Here is a 27346-nt window from a genome sequence, read left to right as displayed (position 1 = left end):
GTGACCACTCAAAAGCCTTCCATCCATAGATTCTGTCAGTTGCTTGATCTGTTTATGATCAGCATTGCGTGCAGCAGACCCCACAGCCTCCCAGACACTGTTCAGAGAGGTGGACTGTTTTCCCTCCCTGTAGATCTCACATTTCATGAGGGACCACAGGTTCTCTATGGGGTTCAGATCAGGTGAACAAGGGGGCCATGTCATCATTTTTTCTTCTTTTAGACCCTTACCGGCCAGCCACGCTGTGGAGTATTTGGAGGCATGTGATGGAGAATTGCCCTGCATGAAAATCATGTTCTTCTTGAACGATACAGACTTCTTTCTGTACCACTGCTTGAAGAAGGTGTCTTCCAGAAACTTGCAGTAGGTCTGGGAGTTGAGCTTCACTCCATCCTCAACCCGAAAAGGTCCCACAAGTTCATGTTTGATGATACCAGCCCATACCAGTACCCCACCTCCACCTTGCTGGCATCTGAGTCGGAGTGGAGCTCTCTGCCCTTTACTGATCCAGCCTCGGGCCCATCCATCTGGCCCATCAAGAGTCACTCACATTTCATCAGTCCATAAAACCTTAGAAAAATCAGTCTTAAGATATTTCTTGGCCCAGTCTTGTCGTTTTATCTGATGTTTCTTGTTCAAAGGTGGTTGTTTTTCAGCCTTCCTTACCTTGGCCATGTCCCTGAGTATCGCACACCTTGTGCTTTTTGATACTCCAGTAACGTTGCAGCTCTGAAATATGGCAAAACTGGTGGCAAATGGCATCTTGGCAGCTTCACACTTGACTTTCCTCAATTCATGGGCAGTTATTTTGCACCTTTTTTTTTCCCCACACGTTTCTTGCAACCCTGTTGGCTATTTGCCATGAAACGCTTGATTGATCGGTGATCACAATTCAAAATTTTATCAATTTCAAGACTGCTGCATCCCTCTGCAAGACATCTTACAATTTTTGACTTTTCAGAGCCCGTCAAATCTCTCTTCTGACCCATTTTGCCAAAGGAAAGGAAGTTGCCTAATAATTAAGCACACCTTATATAGGGTGTTGATGTCATTAGACCACACCCCTTCTCATTACAGAGATGCACATCACCTGATTTACTTGATTGGTAGTTGGCTTTCAAGCCTATAGAGCTTGGAGTAGGACAACATGTATAAAAAGGATGACGTGATCAAAATACTCATTTGCCAAATAATTCTGCACACAGTGTAGTTCATACAAACACTCAGGACCAATATATGTTCTCAGAATTTGGTAAACGTTTTAATTTGTTAAATAAAAAGTCAACTCCCATAAAAAAAAAAAGAAAGAAAAGAAATGCTACTGCTCACAACTTACAAAGTATTCTCTTTACAAATCAAACGTAAATATGGGAAAGGAAAGGAGTTTTTCAGAGGAAGAAATACTTTACAAATTGATCATTTTTTTCCTAAAAAAGTGTACAAAATAAAATACTAAAACTGTACATATTTACATAAAATTCATTAGTAAAATTGCATAATCATCCTCATTATTACTTTAAACCATTATTTAAATATTCTTGTGCCTGCGTTGATGAAGTGGCAGCCGGGTTTCAGACTCAACGGAGCGGTAGAGTTACGGCTCTGTCCATACGTGCAGAATCTGCCACTGATCACAGTATCAGACTCCGACCCCGCAACTTAACATACACACATGCGCACACAAACACACACACGCATACAGTACATACATTACTCCCATGTGGGACTGAAATTCGACTCATGAGGTTGTTTGACTTGTATTTTTTTTTTTTTTTTTAGTCTTTGTCCTTTGAGAAGTGTGAGGTTCTGAAGATTATCGCAAAAGCAAAAGCCAGTTATTCATATATCCTTTTGGTCAAAGTTTAGGTGGAACCCTAACCTACTGCAGCACAATGGCTAATAGGAAGGACACTATAGTGCAGTAACAATGATTGGCAGATAGAGGGTGGTGTAGGCCCATAATAAACATTTTTGAACTCCAATTTCCAATTTCTGCTGAAAATGAAATGTGTACACACACTACCACATTCATACATACCATACACACAGATGTTCTCACACAATTCGCCACACTATAGGTTAGCTGGAGTGAATCTGCATGTAGTAGTGTTCACAAGCCAGTTCCATAACTAGCACTGTTCACGTCACCGTCACTACGAACGTGTAACTAGAAGGCAGAGGTCAGAAACAGGATGGTAACAGGATAGAGAAGGAGGGCAGGAAGAGAATGGAAGTGAGGTAACAGGGCTTTTGGAGACATAGACTCTGTTCTGCGGGTCCTCACAGTGCGGCGCAGTCGCCCCTGACGCGCCCTTGTGGTGTTGCCATAGTGACAGTGCTGGTGTTGGCGGGTAAAGTACAGTAGGATAAGGGCTCCAGTTCGAGCGTCTATCTGACTACGCGCCGCCTTTTCCCTCTCGCAGCTCTCGCTGGCCTTGGCAGTGCAATCTGTGTCACAGAAAACAAACAGGATTAGAAATGGATCACGACACACCTGCTATTGTCAGCCACAAACAGCCCCTCAAGTCAAAACCGTTTGTGATGCATCCTGTTTACATGCATACAGCTACATGTAAATGCTTCTGCTGAGGAGTTCTTCCCACTGTGTCTATCTATTTATTATAGGCACACTCTGTTGGTTAACAGTGGAGGATAGAGTTGCTTATAGTCACTACCATGCAAAAACCCTGTACCTCCATTTTTTTATGTGAATCTGGCAGTTGTGTCAAAGTTTCATGATGAACGGATCAATAAAAATGCTCCAAAATGACTTGGACTTGTTTTTTTTTTTTATTCTCCTGTAAAGTTGAGATTTTATATTATATATATAAATTATTTTTTTTATTTATTTATTTCAGAAAGAACATCCGTGAGAGTAACAAACATCTTACACAGCCTGATATTAACTACATGTCCAAATGTTTCTGGACGCATTCAGCAGATAAACATGAACCTATTGGCACCATGCCTAATGCCAGGCATGGGCTAGAGGGGTAAGAACCCCCAGCATTCAGCTGTGGAGCAGAGGTGCGGTGTTCTCTGGAATGATGGATGGTGCTCCATCCAATACTTTTGAGACAAGATGGGGAGTTGGGGGTGATGTAGGATGGTGATTATCCAACATCCTGACCTCATTCATGTTCTTGACAATGAATGCAATGAATTCCTTACAGTAGTGCTTCAAAATCTAGCAGAAAGCCTTCTCTGGAGAGTAGAGACAGTAACTTCAACAAAAGCAGGATAAACAAATAAATGTTTTAATCCTCGAGGATTTAAAGTATGCCTAATGGCTGCTGGGCGGTGCTGTGTATTTTCAATCATTAAACAAATGAATTCATTCATTCACACACAATGTCAGTGTTTCTTGGCTGCTGCTTACCGTAGCTGCTGGCTCTTCTATGATGCTGTCGATATCGGCTGGAATCTCTGGTCCTCGCTGCAGCCTAACAAAAAAAAAGGAGAGAGACAAATGTTACAGAGCGGGAAAAAAAACTTCAATTAAAGATTTCTTGTCCTCATTTATGATCACACTCACGTTTGCTTTCTTTTTCTCCCCCTTCTGGCGCCTGTACGGATTTCTGTAGCCTGTGGCAAAGGGAAAACGGAGGTCCGTTACAGTGAATGCTCACTGATCAGCTAGTAATCAACTGTGCAGTTTGAATATCCGGTTTAAACATGTCTATCAAGACAGGACAGGACCAGTCAAATCAACTACTAGTACCTTAACTAGTACGGGGTCGGTATAACCTCTGAATGACCAAATTAAAGCAGGCAAGTTTGGAAACACTGTAGAAAAGAGTGACACCAGCAACACCTGACTGAAGAATTCCACACATATTAATAACCACTGTGTTTCTGTTTGTGGGCCTTTGTCAGGGGTGAGGACAATCAGTGGTTGTATTGTTTAAACACACAAAGAACATGAAGAACCCCCAATAAAATAGCTCCAGCAACCATGTCTTAATACCACTGAAAAGATTTCACCGGTTTAGTTCGGGCGGCTCAGAGGTTTAGCACGCTCAGCGCTGCGGTCTTGTATTTGAGTGCCTATCTGGGTTTCCATGTTTTCCATGTGTTCACGTGGGTTTCCTCCTACAAACTGGTTACTCTAAAAATGAATCTGAATGAGTGCCCAAGTCACTGCCGCTTTAGGCCGGCGTGTGTTGGTTGAGTGTGTTGACTGTACAGCGCCCCTGGTTACTATGAAGGCGTAATTATAAAGTGTAACTTTTCAAATAAATTAATAATTTAAAAAACATATATGAATAGTGTGATTACTAAATAGTGTGTAAATAAATAAATAAATATGTGTGTAAATAGTGTGCAATTCTCTAGTCATCAAGTGTTGCTGCTTTTACTCTTTTCTACAGTTTTTTACCTATTAAAATACTTTTACTGACACTTCAGGATCAAGTTCATCATTATAGTCTATAGACTAATTATATAATCATGATAATAATTAGTAATACTTTCCACTTTAATTCTTATCTTCAAGGCTGCTTTCCAATTACCAAGTAAAAAATAAAATAAAAGAAAAGAAAAAGGACCATGACAGATGGGAGGACCGGTTCTGATGTGAGTGAAGAGTTCTGTATCAACTGTTGCAGGGTTTCAGCACCTTTTAGACTGGGAAGGTTAAGATGAGCAATGCTGTGCGGCTGATGAAAAACACTTTGATTAGGTGACCAAATATTTAATTAGTAAAAAAGCATATTACGAATGCCTGTAGAAGACTTTACAGTGAGGCAATCTAAACTGAATTGAGGTGTTTTGGGAGCAACAACCATTTTTCTTCCCCAGGACCTTTCTTTACCTCAGGAAGATGATCTAATAACCCCCAAAACCCCTGGAAATTTACAGTGCACTCCATAACTTTTAGGACAAAGACACAATTTTCCTTGATTAGTGGATTAATTGTTTAGTGGTATTCATTTTGCATTGTAGCTTCTTTATTTCTGTTCATGAAGTCTTCTGCGGATAGCAGTTGTTTCTGATCTGACAGGCAGATAATTGAGGATTTTTCTTTAGATTAGTGATGATTCTTCTGCTACCAGCAGTGGAGGTCCTCCCTGGCCTTCTGATTAATGAGCTCACTGGTGTGTTCTTTCTTCTAAATGATATTTCACATTGTTGATTGTGGTAATCCCAAGGTTTAATGGCTGTTTCTAATGGTTTAGCAGCCTCATAATAGCCTTAACTTTCATTGGCACAGCTCTTGCCCTCACACTGTACAACGGTGACTACAGGCCCCAAAGGACTTTGAAAGCTTAGAAGCAAGTCTAGGTAACTTACACCTTCGCTACTGAAGCAATGGAACACACCTGAATAATCAAATACCTGTGAAGCCAAAATGTCCCAAACATTATGGTGCCCTGATGTGAGAGGGACTGTTTGCAAAAAAGTGATTGTTGCAAATATTAGAAGTGTATGCAAATATCCTTAAACTAAAATAGTGAATGTATACGTTAAACACATCTGATCGGCTTAATCTGAAATGTTAAACTGTGAAGCAGTGGAGAGGCATGTCAAGGAGAAGTGTCTGCCCAAAACACCACTGTCTAATTGCATCACTAGGCTACATCGCTACACAGCACTGCAAAATTAAACGTCTTATGAATAAATACGTAAATAATGTGAACCAGCAGCCCTAAAGCACTTTGCCTGTGGTTAAATCCCCACACAAATACTCACCCTGCCCTGCTCTGTGTCTGCGTTACCCATGGTCTCGTCCACTGTGTCACCAGTCACTCTGTCTCTGGGGCTTAAGTAGCCCTGTGGCTGCCTTTCTTCATCATCATCCTCTTCATCATCATCTCCTCCTCCTCCTCCTCCTGCTGCTCCGGCACCTGAACCGATCCCATTACTATAGACGCACAGTTTAGAAGAGCCGTCGGTCTTGGCCTCCTCCATAAAGTTGAGGTGAAGGGGTGCGTCTGCAGGACACGCGTCCGCTCCTGCAGGTTTACTGGGCGGTGGGGTGGAGGGGTCCTCTGTGAGTTTAGGTGTTCCACGAGCCGGTGACTGGGCTGCCTCCATGCTGAGCCGGGACAGGTCGGGGTTGTGCACAGAGCACGCTCGCCGTGGACTGAGGGAAGGTGGGGCACTGGGCTGCTGCAGGAGGGGTGGGAGCTCTGGGTACGAGAGTGGGGTGGAGTCCGTTCCTCCCTCAGAGCTACGCCCACTCACCTGGAGAAAGGATGTGTAGATGGTGTTCATGAAGGAACCGTAAGGGTCCAGCAGTCCAGAATCTGTCGTCCCCGCTGACTCATCCCTCTGCTGAGTGGGCGTCTGAATGTGTCCAGGGTTCAGCAGGGAGTCCTGGCCCAGCTGAGAGGGAGGAAGGTCCTCCTGGGCCGGGGGGCTCTCGTGTAGAGCCAGTGGTTTCTCCCCCATGAGTGCTGGAGCCATAGACAGCTGGAATATAAAAATATCAATATTTTCACTAATTTAGAAATTTTGCTAAGAAGTATTGGAACAAACACACCCGCACACGTTCCTGACAGAAACAAGTTACTGATATGATGTAATACGAACATGTTTCCTCCAAGGGATTCATAAGTTCATTATTATGCATTACACTATGCTTAACAGCAGAACAAATGGAGGAAAAAAAATGTCAACACCGTCTTGGGCACATTTCAAACAGTTATCTAAAAACTCTCTGAAACAGTGCTTCTAGGCATGCATCATGTGTTTATTACATGGGTAAGGGACATACCTGCTGTCAAACGCATGGCTAGTATTCAAACACAGGTTCACACTGACAAACATTCATATTATTGAGCAGAGTTTAAGCTAGGACTGAGGCAATGAGGAAAATGCTCATGTAGTGATAAATTTGTTTTATTACAGAGAATGTAATTAGCCATGTTTAACTGGAGGAAAGTATCTGAATAGCATTTTTTTTTTTAAATCCACCACAATGAATATTGTCTGTGTGTTAAAATATTCTGAAAATATTTTGGATCATGAAAATATCCAATAAGACTGAAGGACCGCCAGGCTCTGCTTCAGACGAGTTGCCCACCCCCCACTACTTACTATGATGAAGTGTTCATGGACTAATCGCTACAATTTATCACCACCACCATTAACCATAATCATTACTTTCAGTATTCTTACCATTCTTCTCTTACCATTATGATTATATTATACAACTATTAGCAGACCTGAGCAGAAGAACATGGGCTTATGTGGTGGTACAGTGGCTTATCATCAATAATGTATATGTAATTTAGACTAAAGGAGGATGGGTCCCCCTTTTCTGTCTTGATTCAGCTCTAGGTCAGCTGCAAAGCAGCGCACTCCCTGGAACTGATGATGTGTTTTAAAATAACATTATAAAAATACAAAACCATGCACTAATCAATAATCATTTAAAGGGTTATGGAAACTAGTGAATAACAAACCAAGCTGTTTGTTTACAGTGTCATAAAAACACTGCATTCAAATTGGCAAATTCACACAGATTATATGACCAGATCGGTTAGGTTACCAGAAGCCCAAACCTGCAGGCAAGCTGCCACTGTTGGGCCCTTGAGCAAGGCCCTTTACCCTCTCTGCTCCCCGGGCGCTGGAGTTGGCTGCCCACCGCTCTGGGTGTGTGTGTGTGTACTCACTGCCCCTAACACGTGTGTGTGTGTGTGTGAGTGTGTGTTCACTACCAGATGGGTTAAATGCAGAGGACACATTTCGCTGTACACTGTACAGTGACAAATACGTGCACCTTTACCTTAAACCTGACTAGTGAAATTTAAGCATTGCTTTTTTCAAAGGTAGCTCAAACGAGTAGAGCAGCCATATGCTGTCTGTATGAGATGCAATTTACACTGATTAACACAGACTGCAGGCAATGCTGTGTTTTGGCTGTGTTTTAGGACATGCTGTTCTCTGTGGGAAAACTAATCAGCAAATCTGATGAATCAGTAGAGTTAAAGATAACTGCTGCGTCACGCGTGAATCCCACGGGTGGGACCATACTTACCAGGAACCGACCAAGACAAATCCCACTGGCGGACAAATCTCACTGCACATGACTTTGAATTTACATGCATTTGACCAGCAGACGTCGCCAAAGTGTAGGATATTGGGAAGGTCTTCAAAATAGTCAGTCAAATTTTAAAGCAACTCCGAAAGCGTAATTTCTCCTTTTCATTTGTAAATCTCTTTACTGTGTACAGTCACAAGTCATGGCAGCTATTTGAAGCACTGTTCATGTAGCCTGTGTTGTGCATATAACATTAATTGAAGGGGTTTACCTGCAGGCAGGTGAGAGGGTTGAGGCCAGCCTGGTTCTGTGCCAGTGGCATGCCCAGAGAGGGAGCCTGGGGCAGCAGTAAATGTCCTGCTCCAAGTAAACCATGAAGACTATTAATATTGCCCAGAGCAGTCAGATCACCTGTACACAGGAGCAAAACAGAAAGCAAGTTAATGCAATGATGTTTACCAACATTAAAACATGTAAAGCAGACTGCTCTATTCACTGCTCGAGTAGCAGAAGTGCTTACATGACTATAATACACGCAAAGCAACATTCGCCATGCTTCTCTTTGTTATTACATTACTCCCTCGTTTCAAAATTGTCCAATAAAATTGAGAGAATACTAAAGAATTTCACTGACTTGACAAACTGTTTTGCTTTTTACAGTGAAAAAGGAAAAAATAAATAAACCAAAATGACTTCTACAGAGCACGAACAGGGGTTGAAAGCAGAACACATAGCAAAGCCTGAAAAGTCTTTAAAGTTGCATTAGCTGCCTATGGCATTATTTTTCGATAGCAATGCATTCTGTCTGAGGAACACCAAACCTCTAAAACTAGTTATGCTGCATAAGTATTTCTGAGCAAACTACTTGCAAAATCTGTGAGTTTCTCTTTGTTGACAGCGTTGTTGAAAGGGCAATCTCGTCATTTCAAGAACATGTCAAAACTGACAGTATTCAGTATTGAAACTGGCACTGTGAAGCGGGAGTCAAATAAAATAAAGTTCATATCAAAGCTGAAAAACTTGGAAGCTCACCAAGTTCCCACATATCAACCCACATCTTTCCATCTGATGACCCTTTGGCCAAGCTCACATCCCACATTACATCTCGGGCAAAAAAAGTCAATCCCACTTGGTTTTACAGAACCGTTAGGGTTGACTTGCTGTTGAAATCAGACCACTAGACTATCTTGAGATACTGTATCTTCAAGGCTTTACTGCCCATAAAATATGAGCCACAGAGTTCTGGAAACAGAACTGCTGCCATCATGATCAAATTAATTAAATATGATTGCATTTAGCAATAAGAGCGTTCGTGAGGTCAGGATATTGGATGATCACCACCAACCCAACTCACTCCAAAAGTACTGGATGGAGCACCATCATTTCAGAGGATTTATACCTCTCTGGCCCATGCCTGGCATCAGGAATGGTATCAATAGTTTCATGGTTATCTGTGTAATGTCCTATTCTATTAGCAATACTTCTCAAGGGAATAGACAAGCTGTGCGTGCACATCCCTAGCTTCATCCCTAGCACTCACCCAGGACCCCTGGAGGGAGTAGTGGCGGCAGAAACGGAGGTGTCTGGGTGCTGGTCTTCTCCTGCTCGGTCAGTGAGTCACACACCTCCTGCCCAGAGACAGGCAACAGAGGGGTACAGGACACCGAGGTAGAGACCAGAGCAGGACTGGAAAGACTCCCCTATAGCACACAAACACACAGATCCATTTTATCATGAAGCACTAGACCTATAAAAGGTTACACATTGAAAAAGATACCATAGATACCTACAGCATGCAGACAAACGTGCAACAGTGTGTGTGTGTGTGTGTGTGCGTGTACACGGGGCATGCAATCAGCAGTTGTGCACGCATGAGTGTACCTGAGTGTGAGGCGGGGGGGATGGTGTGTGGTTGGGAAGGGTTTCTGCCTGGGCGAGAGCTGCAGCCAGCAAGGTGGGGTTGAGGGACAAGAAGGCAGTAGGAGGAGGGGGAGGAGGAGTAAGCTGGGCGGAGAGCAGAAGTGACTGGCCATCTGCGGAGGGCGCTAGAGCCTGCAGAGCTTCTAGGAGCCCTGGCCCCATTAGTACAGAGTCCAGCAGAGGAGCAGGGGTCTTCTCTAGAGACACTCCTTCCCCAAATACCTGCTGCGGGGGAGGAAGCTCCAGATTGAGTCCCGGCAATGGCAGTATGGCAGCAGGGTTCTGTCCAAGGAGCAAGGACGCCATGAGCAGAGCCTGCAGCCCGGGGTTCTTCTCACCAACCTCGAGCCCTGGGGCCGGAGCTGGTGGAGCAGGCGCAGGCGGATTGAGAAGACTGATGAGGTTCAACGGGAACTCCCCCTGAGCTCCGAGAGTGGAAGTCAGAATGTTAAGAGGGGAAGCCTGGTTAAGGAGGTTGTTTGGTGGCGGCGGCTGGGTGCCGTTTCCCGTGGTAGGAGGTTGACCGCCTGTCCACAGTCCCAGAGGCAGAGAGCCTAAGAAAGGGGGAAGAAGCGAGGGCAGGCCCGCAGTGGAGGAGAGCAGTTGGAGCAACTGTTCTTGCGTCATGAAGGGAAAAGACTCAGCCAACTGCAGGGCACTCGTGGGGTCAGTAGGAGAGCTAGGGAGGTCAGTTGAGGAAGCAGTAGGGGCAGGGGGGTGGGGAAGGCTAGAGTCTGGTTCACAGCCAGTAAGCAGTCTAGTCTCCAAGTCCTGAGGTTCCTCTGGTAGTACAGGACCTGCAGGGGAGATGAGATATAGTTGCTCAGTTCACTCTCTTGAGCCCACAGGCACATTATATTGCATATAATTCAGTAACTACAATTAAGATGTATCATTCAGAATCGTCAACAGTGTGGTATCTACTATTCAATCAATATCTAATTTAAGTTATGAGAGGGAGAAGCTGACGCGTGGGCTCTTAGGATTTAATGTGGTGAAGGGGAGGGAGTGTTTCCAATGTTTAATTCCAAACATAATAAACACATCTCACCCAGTTAATCAAGGTCTGAATGTAAGAGCCAGTTCTGTTGGATTTAAACTCCCCACAGCACTAGACCTTCAGTGCAATGCTGAGGATAAGGGCATCTTAAGAAAACAATGGCTGTCTTGTAACTGCTTGTTTCTACTATAAGTCAAAAGACTTCTGTCTAGTATTCTAGTCTCACCACTGTCTGCAAGTGGCATACTCAAAAGCATGTAATATTAAACTGATGTCAACTGATAATTCTCTAAAATCTTAAAACACACACTTACCCTCATTCTCCATAGGCTGATTGTGGCAAGACTGGTTTGGCTGATTTGTTTGGTAAATGTTGTGATCTGGACCCGTCTCCCCCAGTTTGGATGTACAGCTTTTCTCTGGGTGGGTGGACACATGCAGACAGCTGGCTGAGGGAGGCTGGCTCATCGCACTGAGAGTCTGGCTGCTAACGGAAGGCTCGGCTCCTGCACTGTTGCCTGCGTGTGGCTGGCTCAGGTTCAGAACGGCACTGTTCACTGTTGTTTTGAGGTTTACTGCGGCTCCCTCCGAGTCTTCGCACATCAGAGGAATGGGATGAGGAGTTGGCAGCTGAGCAAGAGGATCCAGAGTAGGCACCAAGCTTTGGTGCGGGGGCTGCTGCATGTGGATGTGTGCATGTGGGGCAGGCTGGCTGTCATAGTTGGGTGTTTGCGAGTTGATGGGAGTGGGCGAAGTAGGAGGCAATGCGATTGTGTGTCTGCTTGGCACAGCAGGCGTTGTGGTGCTGCTGGACTGGGTGGCATTCTGGGCACTCTGCATGCTAAGGAGCTGGAGCAGGGCAGATAGAGGTTGGGAAGAAGCAGAGGGGGAAGAGAGGGGAAGGGAGTTGGCAAGTACTGTCCTCTTGCCCTCCTCCCATTCTGGTTGCCTCAAAACACTGTTGGAGGAGGCCGGAAGCGCACCAGAAAGTCGTGGGTTCTGGAGGTGGTTCTCTGAAAGAAGGACGGGAGGAGGGGAACTACAGGAGGAAGACGAAGAGGGGGAAGGAACAAGCAAAGAAGAAGCAGGCGGGTCTCCTGTGGCCCGATTCATCTGCGACTCTTTCAGCATGCTAAGCACGGTAGGTGAGCGACGCTGGCGCTTACGGCGTAATGTTTTATCCGTCAAAGTGTGAGGGGCAATGTGGGAAGAGGAGTGGGGGAGCAAAAAGGCCGTCAAAGACTGAGTTCGGCCTGTAGGGGCGTGGAGGCTACTGTTTAAAGTGCTAATCAATACCTTTGACTGCTGGTCCTTGTCCAGAAGAGGGAGTGCAGCCACTGCTTCAGCAGCACTGGACTGGTTCTGGCTTTTCTTGCTGGCCAGCTGGGCTTTGGCGGCTGCTGACAGGAGGCTGCTGGCTGGAAAAGAGCTGCTGATGTGCTGCTGCTGGCTCTTCTGCTGGCAGAGGATCTGACCCAAAGGGAGACCTAGCAGACCTGGGGAAGGGGTACTGGCCCCCGACCCATTCCTCCTGTCACAGTGGCTGCTATGGGCCAGCTGCGGGTTCTGCGACGCGTGAAGGTTGCTTTGGTTGCTGAGTGCGTTATGATGCTGGGTGGAGTTAATGTTGGTGTTTGTGCTGCACTCTTTATACTGCTGCAAAACACCCTCCTGACGGATGCATGGACTACTATGGGGCAGAAGAAGTTTGGGTGAGGAGGCAGATGGCTGACTGGAGTGCAGAGGAGATGCAGGGGGTTTGACCCCCTGAGAATGACTGAGAACAGATCCTATACCTCCCTCGGAGAGAGAGGAGGTGGAGGAGTGACGGGATCGCTGACGTGGAGAGAAGGAGTCCAGAGCACGAGAAGGGGATGAAGAGACAGAAAGAGGAGACGGAGACTTCACAATCGTTCCATGCAGATGGGGCTGCACTGCCCTGCCAATCACAGGTGAGGACGAGGAAGGGGGAGAAGAAAATGAAATAGGCAAATCCTGCTGGTATGCATGTGGATGTGTGTCTATTTTTGTAGTGCTGGGAGAAGGGGGCTTGTGAGGTGCTCTTTGGAGAATGGCTTGGGTAATGGCAAGATGGGGGCTCCACTGCTGTTTCCCATAAGCAGCAATGCTGAGCCCCGGTGACTGGGAGGGAGGCCTCTTTAAAGGTGAGCTCTGATCTGCAGCCAGTACAGAGGTAGGGTGAGAGACAGATCCATTTTGCAGAACAGATACAGGGGAGGGAACAGGAAAGCTGCTACTGCTGCCGGGTCTAGGCTGGTTCAGTATTGGCTGGCTTGGGTAAGTGCAGTGGCCAATGTCTCCACGAGCCGCTATGGATCCTCTCGGCTCTCTGCCATCCACTGAGCAAACACCACTCCCTAAAACACACAGTTTTAATAGATCGATGAATGAACAGATTTTCAGTCCTTGTCCAGAAGCACCCTGAAACACTCCTGGAACTGCCAGAATCCTACAGACCATTACTACTTAAAAATGTTGGATAATTCAACCAACCCCCCCTTAATTGACCCATTGCTAGTCTATAACCTACATTTTCAGCCTATGTAAGGAATAAACTGTTGCTGTGGGCTATACTAAGCTGTTGCACATTACAGCACAATAGTCAGCTTACTAGGGAAAACATAAGTTCAGGACTGAGGTAGAATTGCCTGGCGTACCTGTGCCATAAGCAGACAGTGGATTTTGGGAGGTCTGCATGCTCCGGCACAAAGCAGCCATGGCGACCACTTTCCTACGATGGTTGCAAAGTTTCGTCATGTCCTCTTCCACTTTCCCTGACTGGTGACTTGGAGCTTGAACCACTGCAGCAGGGTCAAAGCTGAACACCTGTATATAAAGGAAGATTTATATAAAGGCTGCAAAACATTGCAAAAACACATTTATTCTGAAAGCTATTTAGGCCAAAACACTTGTCGAAGAACAAATTTTATTGAACACACTGAAGCACGTTACTTTTTACATCTGGCAATGAAGCTTCTGGTGCTTGAAAACTTGCCTTAAGATTAAATAGGTGGGTGAATCAGTTAAAATACGTAGTAGAACTTGGCCCAAAGATCCAATTACAGTACTGTTTCGACAGGGCTGTTTTAGACATGAACTAGCAGTAACCTGATGACTACTGGAAGTCGATTGGAGCTGTGTGTGTGCTCCAGAGCTTCCTTTATAAAATAACAATGACGCCTGGATCTGGTACAATTTCCCTTTGGCACAGACTTGTTTGGCAGTGCTTACCACACACAAAAGGAAGAGGGCAAGTTCTACCTCTCTGTATCTGTTGTTTTTTTTTTTTAGTTACCGCACAGCATCACAAAGGATTCAGGATGTCTACATTGGAAATGTCGAGTCTGTGCTTTAAGTCAAAACAATAATGAACTACAGGCTGATTGGCTAATAGCTAATAAATACACTAAACCCTATATTTATTATTCACCCATTAATATTTATGCAGAAATCAATATTTGGTCTTTTTGGCACATTTCTGGAGTCCTACAGGATTCTGTTTTAGGGTCTATGAAATTATGCTAATTGTAGCAGTAATGTAGTTATGAGAGTGAAGAACTGTGGGAAGAAGTGTGGGCCTAGGCACAGGGTTTAAAAAGAGGGTTGGTTAGGTATTACCAAGTAAAACTTCAGTTAGTAATACCAGAACTCCTCATTATGTCTCATTAAGGTTAATATCTTTGCATTTAAGGAAGGGAAATCTCAGCTAATTCTCCTCTTCTATTTCTAGCCAGTTTAGCCATTATTTGATAAAAGTCAGCTGGCTTAACCTCAGTATTTGTGTTGTTGGAATACACACACAGCTGTTGTGCACAGGGATTACAAAGGGAGTACAAAGGGATTGTTAAAGTAAGGGGTTTGTGTAGATTTATTTAGGGGGTCTTATGCCTTTTTTGTACCACTGCTACCTGCCTAATGACTGTGTTAAAACCTGAATGGACTCTTAACTATCTGTCACTATTAATATTACCACTATTAACTATCATTACTCTGACCATCAATGCCATGACTATATTAAGTTATACTACACCATGGTTCTTATATTATGACTGATGTTATATTATAGATGGTTTGGTAACTTTTATCAATAATTTATAAATAGTTTTAATCAGAGGAGGATGGGTCCCCCTTGTCAAAGTTTCTTCCTCCAGCTCTGAGGGAGTTTTTCCTTGCCACTGTCGCCATTGGCTTGCTCACTGGGGGTCTTTTCATGTCTTTTTATGTTATTTATTTTTCTTTTTTTTGTCTTTTACTAATTACTGCTTGTTTAAAAAGCCACTTTGTGACCACAGTGCTATACAAATAAATTTGACTTGACTTTTGCAACGTTTTAAAAAATTAAACAGGGATCTCACCTTATGGAGGACAAGTGGGCATTCCAGTCCGCACTTACAGGTGCTGTCTGTCAACAGATAAACCCTCACCTCCTCCACAGAGCACAGGACTGTACCACTTGGGCTGAGAGACGGGTAAAGAAAGGCACAGATGTTTAGCTGGGACGGCTGTGATCGCAGAGAGTGTGTCAGTTTGACAGCTCAGTGAATGCATTTGAATGTGTGACTGAAGTTTGCTTTGCTGAACAGCCACACACATCTGTGTGTAATCACAGCTGCCTCGCAACACCACTGCTGTACTGAGAGTGAAAATAGTTCATTCTGACTGGTGGCAATTTCAGAACAAAGCGACTAATATTTCAGAGCTGCAGTCCTTTCTGAATCGTGTTTAGTATTTAGTAAAGTCAATATATTTGTAAAGAACTCAAGAGTTCTCGAACAGAAGGCTGGGTAAATATATACAGACAGTGTGTTAGTGGGCACCCTGTTGTTATGCAAAACACTTTGTTGCTGCTGTACTAAAAACTGCCCTTCTATTTTCAGCAGTTCATGATTATTCCATGAATAATTTAATGGAAATTATTCCACATACAATTCCACACACATCTGTTTGCCAATTCACATGCTCTCTGAAGGATGCCACAAAAAGAACTTGAAAGAAGGGCAACAGAAGTGCAAAATTACCTGACGTAAGCGACGGCCCCATCCTCCACTTTTCTCTGCCAGCCAACAGGGACCTGAGCGGTGAGCGTCGGACCACCATCTTTTTCTCCTGCTGCATTCTCACTGCCCCCCGTCATTTTCGGCTACCTCGCATCCAGCTCCTGCAGATCCAAACCATATTCAACTCAGAAGTCTTCCAAATATGTGTAAACCCTCTCTGAGATCAGCAGCTATGCAGACTGCAAACACTGACTCCAGTGAAGGTGGTGAATAGTATAAACGTTTCATCATGATCAGGGTCTCTTTAAGCAACACACAAAACACACATGTTAAAAGATCAACACACACAAATCAACTCTGAAGTACGCAGAGGTCTTAATTCATCAGAAAAGCATGTTGATAACACTAAAATGTGCAACAGCAGCCAAATCAATGAGCTACAACATGATACCCTAGGTTAATACGATACATGTGCATGAATGCTCCGGACGAACAGTAACTCAAACACTTAATTTGTGGCTCAGTTCAGCCTGCACTAAAGTCAAAAATGAACAGCTCGAGACGCAACGAGAGCAACACACAAACGCCTGTGTCCAAGTATGGGACCTCAAGCTAAATCAATCAATGCCAAACTGTCAGACCGGAGAAACACCACTTCAGAGTCCCGCATTCCAGTCTTAAAGGGAAGGTTGTCTTTTTTCAAACCCAGTTTTTGTTAAACTGGCTGTTAACTTAATGAAAACAGCACTGTTCACCCCAACTCTTCTGATTAGAAACCTGCCTGCATACATACACACATACATACATACATACATATATACTGCAACAGTGGAGACAAAACCTAGTTACAGACTCAAAATTCTGCAAATCTGCTGAATCCTTTCTTCAACCTGAATAAGTAAACTATGAAGCAGCGTAGTTTACTTCCTACAGTACCTTTTCATCTTTATACAGCCTGGGTCAGCACCGTCCATGAAATCCACCCCTGTGAGGACATCTCAAATAGCGTTACCAGAGCTGCAGACAACTGAACACAAATCCAGCCAAACAAACAACTCCTCTCTTCTCTTCTCTTCGGAGCTCAGGATCTTCTGTCTCGTCTTGGTTTTGAAATGAGGTCTTGAGATTGGCAATCTGAAACAAAGAGAATTAACTTCATTATAGTACATAATAATTGATTTCACATTAGAGAGGAATTATCGAATTATGTAAATTCTTGGGGATTTTGTAACTCTTATAAAAAGATGACTAGAAAGGCATTAGTTCTTTGAAAACCCCATTTCTAGACATTTCTCCTTACTCCAAACGCAGGACATCCACAAAGATGTTACCAACGTCCCAATGTCAAAGATGTGTCCAAAGTTTCTGGGTACAAATTATTGGGTGACAGACTTTTGGGACACCAAATCTGAGGGTCATTAAAAGTCTGTGAATTGACAAAGTTTGGAGTGCGGTAAGAACTGTGAAATCTGATTTTTCCATGAACCATTCCTCAAAGAATCAAACTGGCACCTTTTCTTAAGCACAAACTGTTTAAAACACACTGGATCTGTAAGAGGAAAGTGCTTTGCTGTAGAAAAGTAAAAGACTTGTGAGCTGTCACTCTAAGGAGCGGCTGCTTTCACAAAGGAACACAGGGAAGAGCGTGAGGAGAAGTGTGGCAAAACGAAGGTGTGAAATGTGTCACAGAATTTCCTGTTTGGAGTGCAGGAAGAAGTGACGGTCTCCATTTGCTGCAGTGCAAACGCTGGTGAACTGATGATGAGGATGAGGATGATGATTACGTTACATGTCAGAGTCGGGAGAAATGCAGAAAGAGACCCTAAGAACAGTAACAGGGAGTGTCTTACGCCCTCGAAATCCAAACAGAACCAAGTTAACAACTGCCCACCTGTCCAATCTGATGCTGATGGAAAGCTGATGGTTTGGGGTCTCCTTCTACCTGCCCCAACACCAGCTGCCTGCCCACCATTCCCAGCATCTGCTATACTCCACATTACATCTCGGATGCATTCTGATGCACCAGCACTTGGGTTCATATTGTGCCTGAATTAGCATTTCTATTACTACTACTACTACCACTAGTAGTAATAGTAATCGCATAGCATATATACAGGCACACAAAAACCTTGTATCTCCATTCCTTTACACTGTGTGAAATGTTAACGACAAAGAGACCAACAGAAAAGTTCAAAAAAGGACTTGGAATAAAAGCTTTTTACACTGACTTCCATTAAAAGTTACATTTTTGCATAGTTGACATTTTGGAGATACAAGTTTGGACATCATCAATGCTTATACCGGTACTCTTGTGTGTAACAATGGACTTGTGTGGTGTTAAGGTGACTTAATATCACTTATAAGTGGTTTCTATAGAGGATGGGTGCACCTTGGTTCCTCGCAGAGTTACCCCCCCCCCCCCAAGTCCGTCCTCGTCACTGGCTCACTTGGTTTTACAAGTTTTATTACATATCTGGCTTCTTTTCGTCTTAAGATTTCTGTCATGCTGCTTTGCGAGAGAATCAGGTTGTTGTTATTATTATTATTATTAGTCTGCTAATAATTGACTGCTGTAGCACTTTTCAGTTCTTTCTCCTCATCTCTCGCCCTTTCTCTCCTTGCACTGCTCTCCCTGGGATGATTTAGTTAGGATGATAGTCCGAACTGCAGAACTGCACTTACAGCCCTGGCTGCAGTGATCATACAGTGACCAAGTATGATAGCTATACAAATAAACTTCACTTGAAATTGGACTTTTTGGAGTCCAAGTCAGGCTCTGATACTTTGATACTTTCCTGGCAGGACATTTCAGCAACGTGAGCTCACGCTTTCAAACCCTAGAAGATAAAAACCAAAAGACTCAGAGGCTAGAAGAGTAAACAGATCTGAATTAGGAGCTCCAAACACAGCAATGAAGGAGCTACAGCTGGTTGTAAAAAGCACTATACAAATACATCCGACTTGAATTTTGACTTTTTTTTGTTTTTAATCAGACTCTGTTTAATAAATCCTCATTTCAGCCACTAAGCTCACTCTTTAGGTCTCACTAAATTGGCTGGAAATGTCCCAATCTGAAGACCAAAACACTGCATGACATGAGATTGAAGTAGCTGGCTAGCTGAGTTAACACACGGAGAGCCTGGACGAAAACAAACAGCACACTCCCTTCAGAGGAGGATTCACCTCCACCAGACTTCAGAAAAGCGGCTGAACTGCAGCTGAAATCCTGCTCCGAGGGGTGAACGTGCTTTTAGGAATTCGCCTTTCCAGGGAGGGACCTGGTGCTGTCTGGAAGGAGAGGGTGAAGGAGAAGGAGCGGATCAGTCAGTTTAAAACAGGGAGCTAGCTGGCTAGCTAGAGTGCTAGCGCCCCCATAACAAGTAGCCTACTGGCTAGTTAGCTAGCTAGCATGCTAACTAAGAGGCTACAGAAGAAACGGTGACCGAAATGAAAAGGCGGTGTGGGGTGTAAAGTGTGGGGTAAACAAAGGGAAGAAAGTGAGGGAATAAAAGTGTAAAATAAGGTGTGATAAAGGCCGAGGTGGATATAGCTAGCCATAACGCTAGCTAGCTAGCTAGTATCAGGCTGGGCTGAGCTGAGCTGCACAGCCCGCTAGCCAGCCCGTGTTAGCGCTAGCAGGGCAGGCTAACCACATAGCTAGCTAGCTATCTATCTACCTTCTGTGTTTATGAAGTTTCCTGCTTTCCTGCTCCTTCTCAGCCGCGTTGCAGCGCTCAGGACCCGGGGAGCACGGAGGGCTTTCTGACAGACTTTCCCCGCAAGTGCCGCCGATTGTTTGCGAGCGCTGTCCACCCCGCCGGACGATTTTTGGTCACTTTCCCCCCTCCTTTTCCTAGGTTCCCTCTGTCCGTCCTGCCTAAAAAAACAAAGAGCAATAACGCTAGCTGGGTTTTATTGCGCCCGCTGCATTGTCGCCCCGAAATGATCCTAATTTCGAGCGGATCTCCGCCGTCGGCCGAGCAGACCGCGATTCTTCAATCCAGCGCTTCGAACGCAGCCATTCGCCCGCGGAACCGCTGGAGACGAGCCGGACTCGGATCGCGGTTCTGTGATGCGCCGTTTCAATTAATCCCTAGTTCAAGTTCCTATTTTTTTTTCCTTAGGATTCCGTGCCAAAAAAAATCATGGAGTTTCCTCTCGGACCTGCGCACTGGCGCCCCTCGGCCCAGGGAATTCCGTACCCACAATGCACTCTGGCTGGAGTGATGGGAAGCTCGATTCAGCTTTCGCGAACCGATTCAGTAGAAGTGTCCGATTCAGGGAATCGAGTGTGCGGTTGTTTTTAATGCAATGGGGAGTTTTATTCAATTCAGTTCCAGTTTATTATCGCCACACACACACACACGAGTGCATGTTATAATAAAAGTGTTCTGTCTATTTTCCATGTAGTGGAGAATTTTTCAAGTCAAGTCAAGTGGGTTTTATTGTCATTTTAACTACATAGACACAGTAGACACAGTGCACACAGTGCAACATAGACACAGTGCATACAGACACAAGTGCAACACAGTACAGTACAGACAGAGAATAATAAATAATTAGGGGTAGTGTGCAAAGTATGCAGTGTACAATAAATATTGAGTCCAGTGAGGTAGTAAAGTTATTTGTGCAATATGCTTTGTGCAAAAATGCTTCCCATATTATCTGGGGTAAATGGTTGGAGAGAGAGAGAGAGAGAGAGAGAGAGAGAGAGGGAGAGAGAGAGAGAGAGTGTGTGTGTGTGCATGTAACAGAAAAGACATCAGTTCAGAAGTTGAGTTGAGTTGAGTTGAGAAGTCTGATGGCTTGGGGGAAGAAGCTATTGCAGAGTCTGGTCGCGACATCTGAAATAGTCAAGTCAAGTCAAGTCAGATTTATTTGTATAGCGCTTAATAAAGTTAATAACGCTAGTGGAGAATTTTTCAAGTCAAGTCAAGTGGTTTTATTGTCATTTTAACTACATGCAGAGTACACACCGAAACGAAACAACGTTCCACCAGGACCATGGTGCAACATAGACACTGCATACAGACACAAGTGCAACACAGTACAGTACAGACAGAGAATAATAAATAATTAGGGGTAGTGTGCAAAGTATGCAGTGTACAATAAATATTGAGTCCAGTGAGGTAGTAAAGTTATTTGTGCAAAATGCTTTGTGTAAAAATGCTTCCCATATTATCTGGGGTAAATGGTTAGAGAGAGAGAGAGAGAGAGAGAGAGTGTGTATGTGTGTGTGTGTGTGTGTGTGTGTGTGTGTGCATGTAACAAAAAAAAGACATCAGTTCAGAAGTTGAGTTGAGTTGAGAAGTCTGATGGCTTGGGGGAAGAAGCTATTGCAGAGTCTGGTCGCGTTGGACCAGACATCTGAAATAGTCAAGTCAAGTCAAGTCAGATTTATTTGTATAGCGCTTAATAAAGTTAATAAAGCTAGTACTTAATAAAGGACAGAGACAGAGAAGAAAGAAGAAATAAGGACTTAAGAAGAATAAGAAGAAATAGGACTTCTAACATGTGAGAAGTATGTGCAGTTATCCCACAATATGTCAGTCAGATGTATCCAGCAGTCACCGGAAGTCAATTTGACATTCAGACAGAATTATACTTGAAAATGAAAATCGTCAATGTCAAAACCCAACACCATACTGACGCTGATTTTTGTTTTTTGTTGGAAGTTATGTATCCATTAAAAACTTCACCATTAGACAGACATTCAATTTAGTTTACTTAAAAAACAATATAAAAGCACTTTATAACATTAGAATTTCAGGTTGTGTGGATGTTAACACCAGGGACCCCATAACCAAAGCTAAAATGCTCAAATATGGCCCCCCTGGTTCACATTATGAAGTTTAGCAGACGATGGGTTTTGGTCATCATACATTACTAATATGTATGCATTACATAATATATATGTACATTACTAATATTTGTATTTTATGTCAATATGATGTTGGCTATGTCAAATTATTGTTGGAAGTGGACGTTACCCTGACATTACATTTTGGTCAAATAACGTCATTTTTAACGTCACATTAAACCAGATATCTGCTTCTATCAGTGTTGATGGCTAGCTAGGTATGCAGAAACATTCTGAAAACAAATATTAAAATGGATTAAAAACAAATATTTTTGTAAACATGCTTTAAAAATTGTAAAAAAAAAAATAGGAAATTAAAGACAGCCTGATTGTTTGAAGTAAATGAACTGAAAAATACAATTTCTACTAAACACTGCACTGAAACATATCATGTTCTGGTGAAGCTACTTCATTATTTTAGGTCTTGACAGGACAAGACAACCATATTACCCAATTGGGGTTGGACACAGATGGAATTTGGCTTCTGCCTTTAACCTATCCTTGCACCCACATGAACACCAGTGAAACACACACAGTGGACGGTGAACACACATGGCCAGAGGGGTGGGCAGCCATTGCTGGGAGCAGGGAGGGTGAAGGGCCCAACAGTGGCAGCTTCTCAAGCCCGGGTATCAAACACACAACCCTGTAATCAATAGCCCAGAGCTCTTACTGCTGAGCCACCACTGCCCCTAACCAGCATGGCATATGTTTTCATTAGAGTTTAATAGACTAGCTGGTCTATCAGCATGACCAGCTTGACCAAGTACAGGTCAGACGATCATGGTGGCCAATAAGTTTGGTAATTCCAGTTGATTACCCTGGTCAGGTTGGTCATGCAGGATGATCAGCTAAACCATCAAACTAAAACAAACAAGCAGACCCTATGCTGGTCAAGAGCTAAGATGGTCAACTCGCTTAACCTGCTGGACCAGCTTATGCTAGTCAGGCTTGTTTTTTTTTCAGCAACACAGAAAAATGGGATGGACTACATGTTCCTATACAGCTCATGAGTTAAAGGCTGTGCCCAACGATCTCCCCCACATATTTGGTCTCTTTTCCTTCCTTGTGGAATTTTGATGTTGCTGAGATATTCAACTCAGAATCGTGTCCTGCAGTTACTGAATGTGAGAACTGAACGTTTTACACATGTGAATATGGAGGATTCTTCAGTTGGGGGTAAAAATAAAATTAGCAATAGTTTTGTGGCAATTATAGTGTTTACAAGCCTTAAACACTCAGTGATGACCAGAAATGAACTCACATAGAATTCACATATTTAATATTTATATTTTTTATTTTATTTGCCAAGCAGAAATCCAGATAATTCCAAAGGGGTCACTTAGATTGCTTTGTCTTTATTTACTTTATTCTGTATATTCTCTCTCTCTCTCTCTCTCTCTCTCTCTCTTTCTCTCCCTTTCTCTCTCTTTCTTTCTGAAAAACAGTGAAACCTTCTTTTATGAAGTAAGAAAAATAATTTTAAACAGTTCAAAACATATAATAATAGTATACATGCTGAAAGTAGTATACTAGCATGGTTAAATAATAGTATCATAGTGAAAATGAAATGAATGAAAGAATGAAACTTCATTACCATCACAGCCAGTTTTGTGTTGGTAATGATGTGTTGTGGTAATGATATCACTTCTGTTTTTTAGGAAAAGACCCTGGGCCATGGACTTCCTTACACTACTCAACAGCTAGTATACAATACACTAAAATTAAGATAATTAATATTGCTCTAAAATAATAAATTGGTAATGATGTTGCATGAAGCTACTCCATGATCAGGAGAGATACATAATTAAATGACTCCCTAAACGAGGGATGCACCGATCCGGCTTTTTCAGTTCCAAATCCGAAACAGATGCATAAACTTTGCGCGTTGGTCGATACACGAAACAGATCCGATACCATTGATGAATTAATAAACCATATACCTCACCATGTAATGTTAAACATTACTTTACAAAATATAACAAATTAATACATAGTTATAAATGTACTTAATTACTATTTATTTGTCACTAAAATAAACAATTGTGCAGGACACAGCATTCAAATTCAAACTATATTAAAGTACATAAAATGTATCAGCCAAAATGAAAATAAGTAGCTTCACTTTCACACACACAAACTGTAATCATTCCTATTTTTAAATATTTAGCGTAAACAGTAATTATTTGAAATAAAATCTAGCAGCTGAAGCTGAGAATAAATAAATAACTTGGTCAAACATACAAGCAGCAACCAAAAATTGCAAACATGTAAACATTTAGTGCAGTCTCACAGCAACCAATTAAAGTGAAAGGATCGGTTCCATGGATCAGCTGAATTATCAGATCCATCTTATCCAGCTAATTTTGTTAATATCAGGACCGACATCTGATCATAATAACGGATCGGTGCATCCCTACACTAAACATCTGTTTAGATGAATAATTGGTGATGGATATATTACAAAGGTTAGAAATAAATAAACATACAAAAAATACATTCTGTTTTTTAATTATAAAAGCACACGTTTATTTAAATTAATTGATCATTTATTGGAGCAGAGAAGATTTAAAGTCTATTAAAACAAAGAAATCTTAATGGTTTTGGTCCATTTTTTTTTTACAATTAACAATATATTTAATACCTAACCTAAAGTATTTTTAACATTAATTTATAATCTGGGGACATACATGTTCCCCTAATTAAAGAATCACTCATATGCCAAAATGGATTTCATGGGAAACACACATCCACCTTGGGAATACATTGCAATCCAAATAATGTATTTGAAATACCTGTGAATATTTCACCATATATTTATCAGATATTTTCTTTACTATAAAATATGCCAATATATTTATTTCTGTATGAGAATGTGCACATCTCTAAAACAAATATAACAGCATCAACCATTTATGAACAATTCACTCGGAAGCAGAGTGAGTGCCAAAAGGGGGAGTGAACAGACTGAAGAGCTCGCTGTACCGGTTGCTAAAAGTTGGGTAAAATGATGCAAAACACACATAATTCAGTACAATTCAATGTGCCGTACCCACCAACCGTTCTTAAGAAGAAATTTCTCCTAAAATCCCACTTGCACAGTTTTTCCGAAGATTCTGACATTCACCAGTGTTTCTTATGTGGGATTTGTTCAGTTTAGGAGGACAATGGGATCCATCATTATAAGAGCTGAGCTGGGAACAGTTCTGCAATTTAAAAACACATCATTAATCTGACGTAGAGTGTTAGGACTTTTCTGAAGAACAAATAAAAGAAAATAATAATAATATAATAATAAGATATTGGTGAATTAGGCCCAATGTTATTTGAAACTGATTACATGAAAATATCTGAATCACAATAAAATTATATATATATATATATATATGTGTATATATATATATATATACACACACACACACACACACACACACATATATATATATATATATATATATATATATATATATATATATATATATACATACTATAATAACTTTTATATAAAAAGGCTGATCAACACTGTCATTTGAAATGTCAGCATGATCACATTTTTTACATGTTTAATTAGTGACTCCAGTTATGTGTTTCTGGTGAATCTGAGGCCAAAAACATCCAAAAAGTCTGAATTCAAACTGTCTGAATTTATGTGGGAGGATATTGATTGAACTGATTGTTTATTTGGTGGAATGGACCAACCCTGCCGTGTGGAGGCTGTGTTTGAGCCTGGTTAGCTCTCACTGAGAGTTGTTAACATGCTTTAGAATTATACTACGTTTCAGCCTCCAAGAGAGAGGTTATAAATAATATAGGAGGGAATTCTATGAGTTATACACACAAGCCAGTGATCAAAAACGCTTATTATGGAAAATATTCAGTCTTCAGGCTGAATCTTAAGAAACATCTGTCTGACTACCGAAGGTCATAAGTAGTTGCAATGAAGATAATGCAGTAAAGAGTACAGTTTGGAAGTCATCTTAGAACTACAGTGTCTTCGCAGGGTAAAGTGGACAGATATACAGTACTGTGCAGAAATACACTGAATAGACTGGAAAATAAGGCCTGTATAGTTACAGTAAATCACTGGCAACAGTTTCTCTAATATAGTGGTGTTTATTTTAGCTACATGTTTACAATATGTAAATACAGCACATGGTTGGCTGTAGAACAGAAAGCAGTATACTCAGTTCTCAGTATACTCAGGTACAATGACATCTTGCATGACATCTCTCTTACAGAGGTCACAGAAATAATAATGGTATAAGCAGTGATAGCAGCATTCTGTTAAAAGTGATGCTGTAAAGATTAAATTTACAATCTGAAAGTACATAACTATGTTTATACAATCTAGTGTTAACCCCTTAACACAACAAGGCTTATTACACACTAAGGTGCATTACTCATTAACTACAGGGACTTCTGTACAAACTTGTGGGGCTATTCTTTGGTATTAGAAGTTTAAGGTGGTAATACTGTACTTTCTTATAGAGTGCACTGTAGTGTAATTGCCTAATCTAATATTATTTTCATTACAATCAATACAGAACTCCAACATAGACCTTACTCCCGACCTTACTAAGTTTCAGTTAAATGTTAAACATCACTGAATTGCAGCTAATTATTGCTGCAGAAAGCCAGATTTTACCATTGGACAGTCATAACAGTGTTAAACAGTACACCAAACACACTTTATACACAAGATATTGCTGGCAAGATGTTATCATATACACTACAAGATAAACTACTTAACTGTAACACAGAATGCCATCATCCATAGAACAACAAAATATTTAAAATGCATTTAAATGTTTGTTTTTTCTGCACATTTATTATAATGCAATTATAATTTATTTATTAACTTGTGTCAGAGAAACTGTAGATGAAGAAATAAAGGCTTACGTACAAAACCAAGAGCAATGCTGGAAAGCTTTTGCTCCATCACTGTGACATTACTGCGCAGAGGATTTAGGCACCTAGATACATTATTTCATTTCAAGCATTTCTCTCAGAAGTAAATAAACTCCAGATATCATTAGAATAGATGCAGGTAAACATTAATACAGTAAAAAGGAAGAAGAGTTTCTCATTCGGAAGAAAGTAGTGGAGATCTTGTGAGCTAGTCTGAAAAAAAAAAGCTTGGTTCCAGGTTTCTCCTGCTCACCTGATTTACCATCATTAAGACCTGATTTACCAAACCAATAAATAAATAATCTTGTACTCCCATGTGGAGAACTTTGGAAATGTTTTGCACACATACACACAGCATGTCTAGTCCCTGTGGAGTAGTATTGCCAATAGAGTAGGACTCTGGAGGAGATAAACATCAACTTATTGGCACCGTGAATAATGCCAGGCTTGGGTTAGAGGTACTGAGCTCATTGAGCTCAATATTGACCTAACCCTGCCTCACTAATGCTTTTGTTGCTGAATACAATCAGATCCTCACAGCAATGTTCCAAAATCTAGTAGAAAGGGGCTCAGAGAGGCTCAGCAGACTAAGAGGCTGACACTCGCAAGTTCAAATCCTTGAACATGCTGCTGCATGCATGCTGTTGCAAATG

General features: G+C 42.2%; 1 protein-coding gene across 1 annotated transcript; it reads right to left on the bottom strand.

Annotated features, from left to right (window-relative positions):
* Positions 1 to 1237: 1237 nt before the first annotated feature.
* Positions 1238 to 20117, bottom strand: mbd6 (methyl-CpG binding domain protein 6). The gene is made up of 13 exons (XM_072684762.1): positions 19603 to 20117; positions 16862 to 17059; positions 15947 to 16086; positions 15284 to 15386; positions 13586 to 13754; positions 11222 to 13285; positions 9869 to 10704; positions 9528 to 9687; positions 8259 to 8398; positions 5692 to 6414; positions 3536 to 3585; positions 3380 to 3443; positions 1238 to 2448 (listed from the first exon to the last, which is right to left on the bottom strand). Exons 3-13 carry the CDS (start codon positions 16060 to 16062, stop codon positions 2389 to 2391), a joined length of 4485 nt encoding a protein of 1494 aa, XP_072540863.1. The 5' UTR covers positions 16063 to 16086; positions 16862 to 17059; positions 19603 to 20117; the 3' UTR covers positions 1238 to 2388.
* Between the last annotated feature and the right edge of the window lie 7229 nt (positions 20118 to 27346).

This window comes from Salminus brasiliensis, chromosome 7 (assembly GCF_030463535.1).
Source record: "Salminus brasiliensis chromosome 7, fSalBra1.hap2, whole genome shotgun sequence".
Lineage (NCBI taxonomy): Eukaryota > Metazoa > Chordata > Actinopteri > Characiformes > Bryconidae > Salminus > Salminus brasiliensis.
Note: the sequence above shows the minus strand (reverse complement) of the source record. Positions and strands in the feature narration are given on the sequence as shown.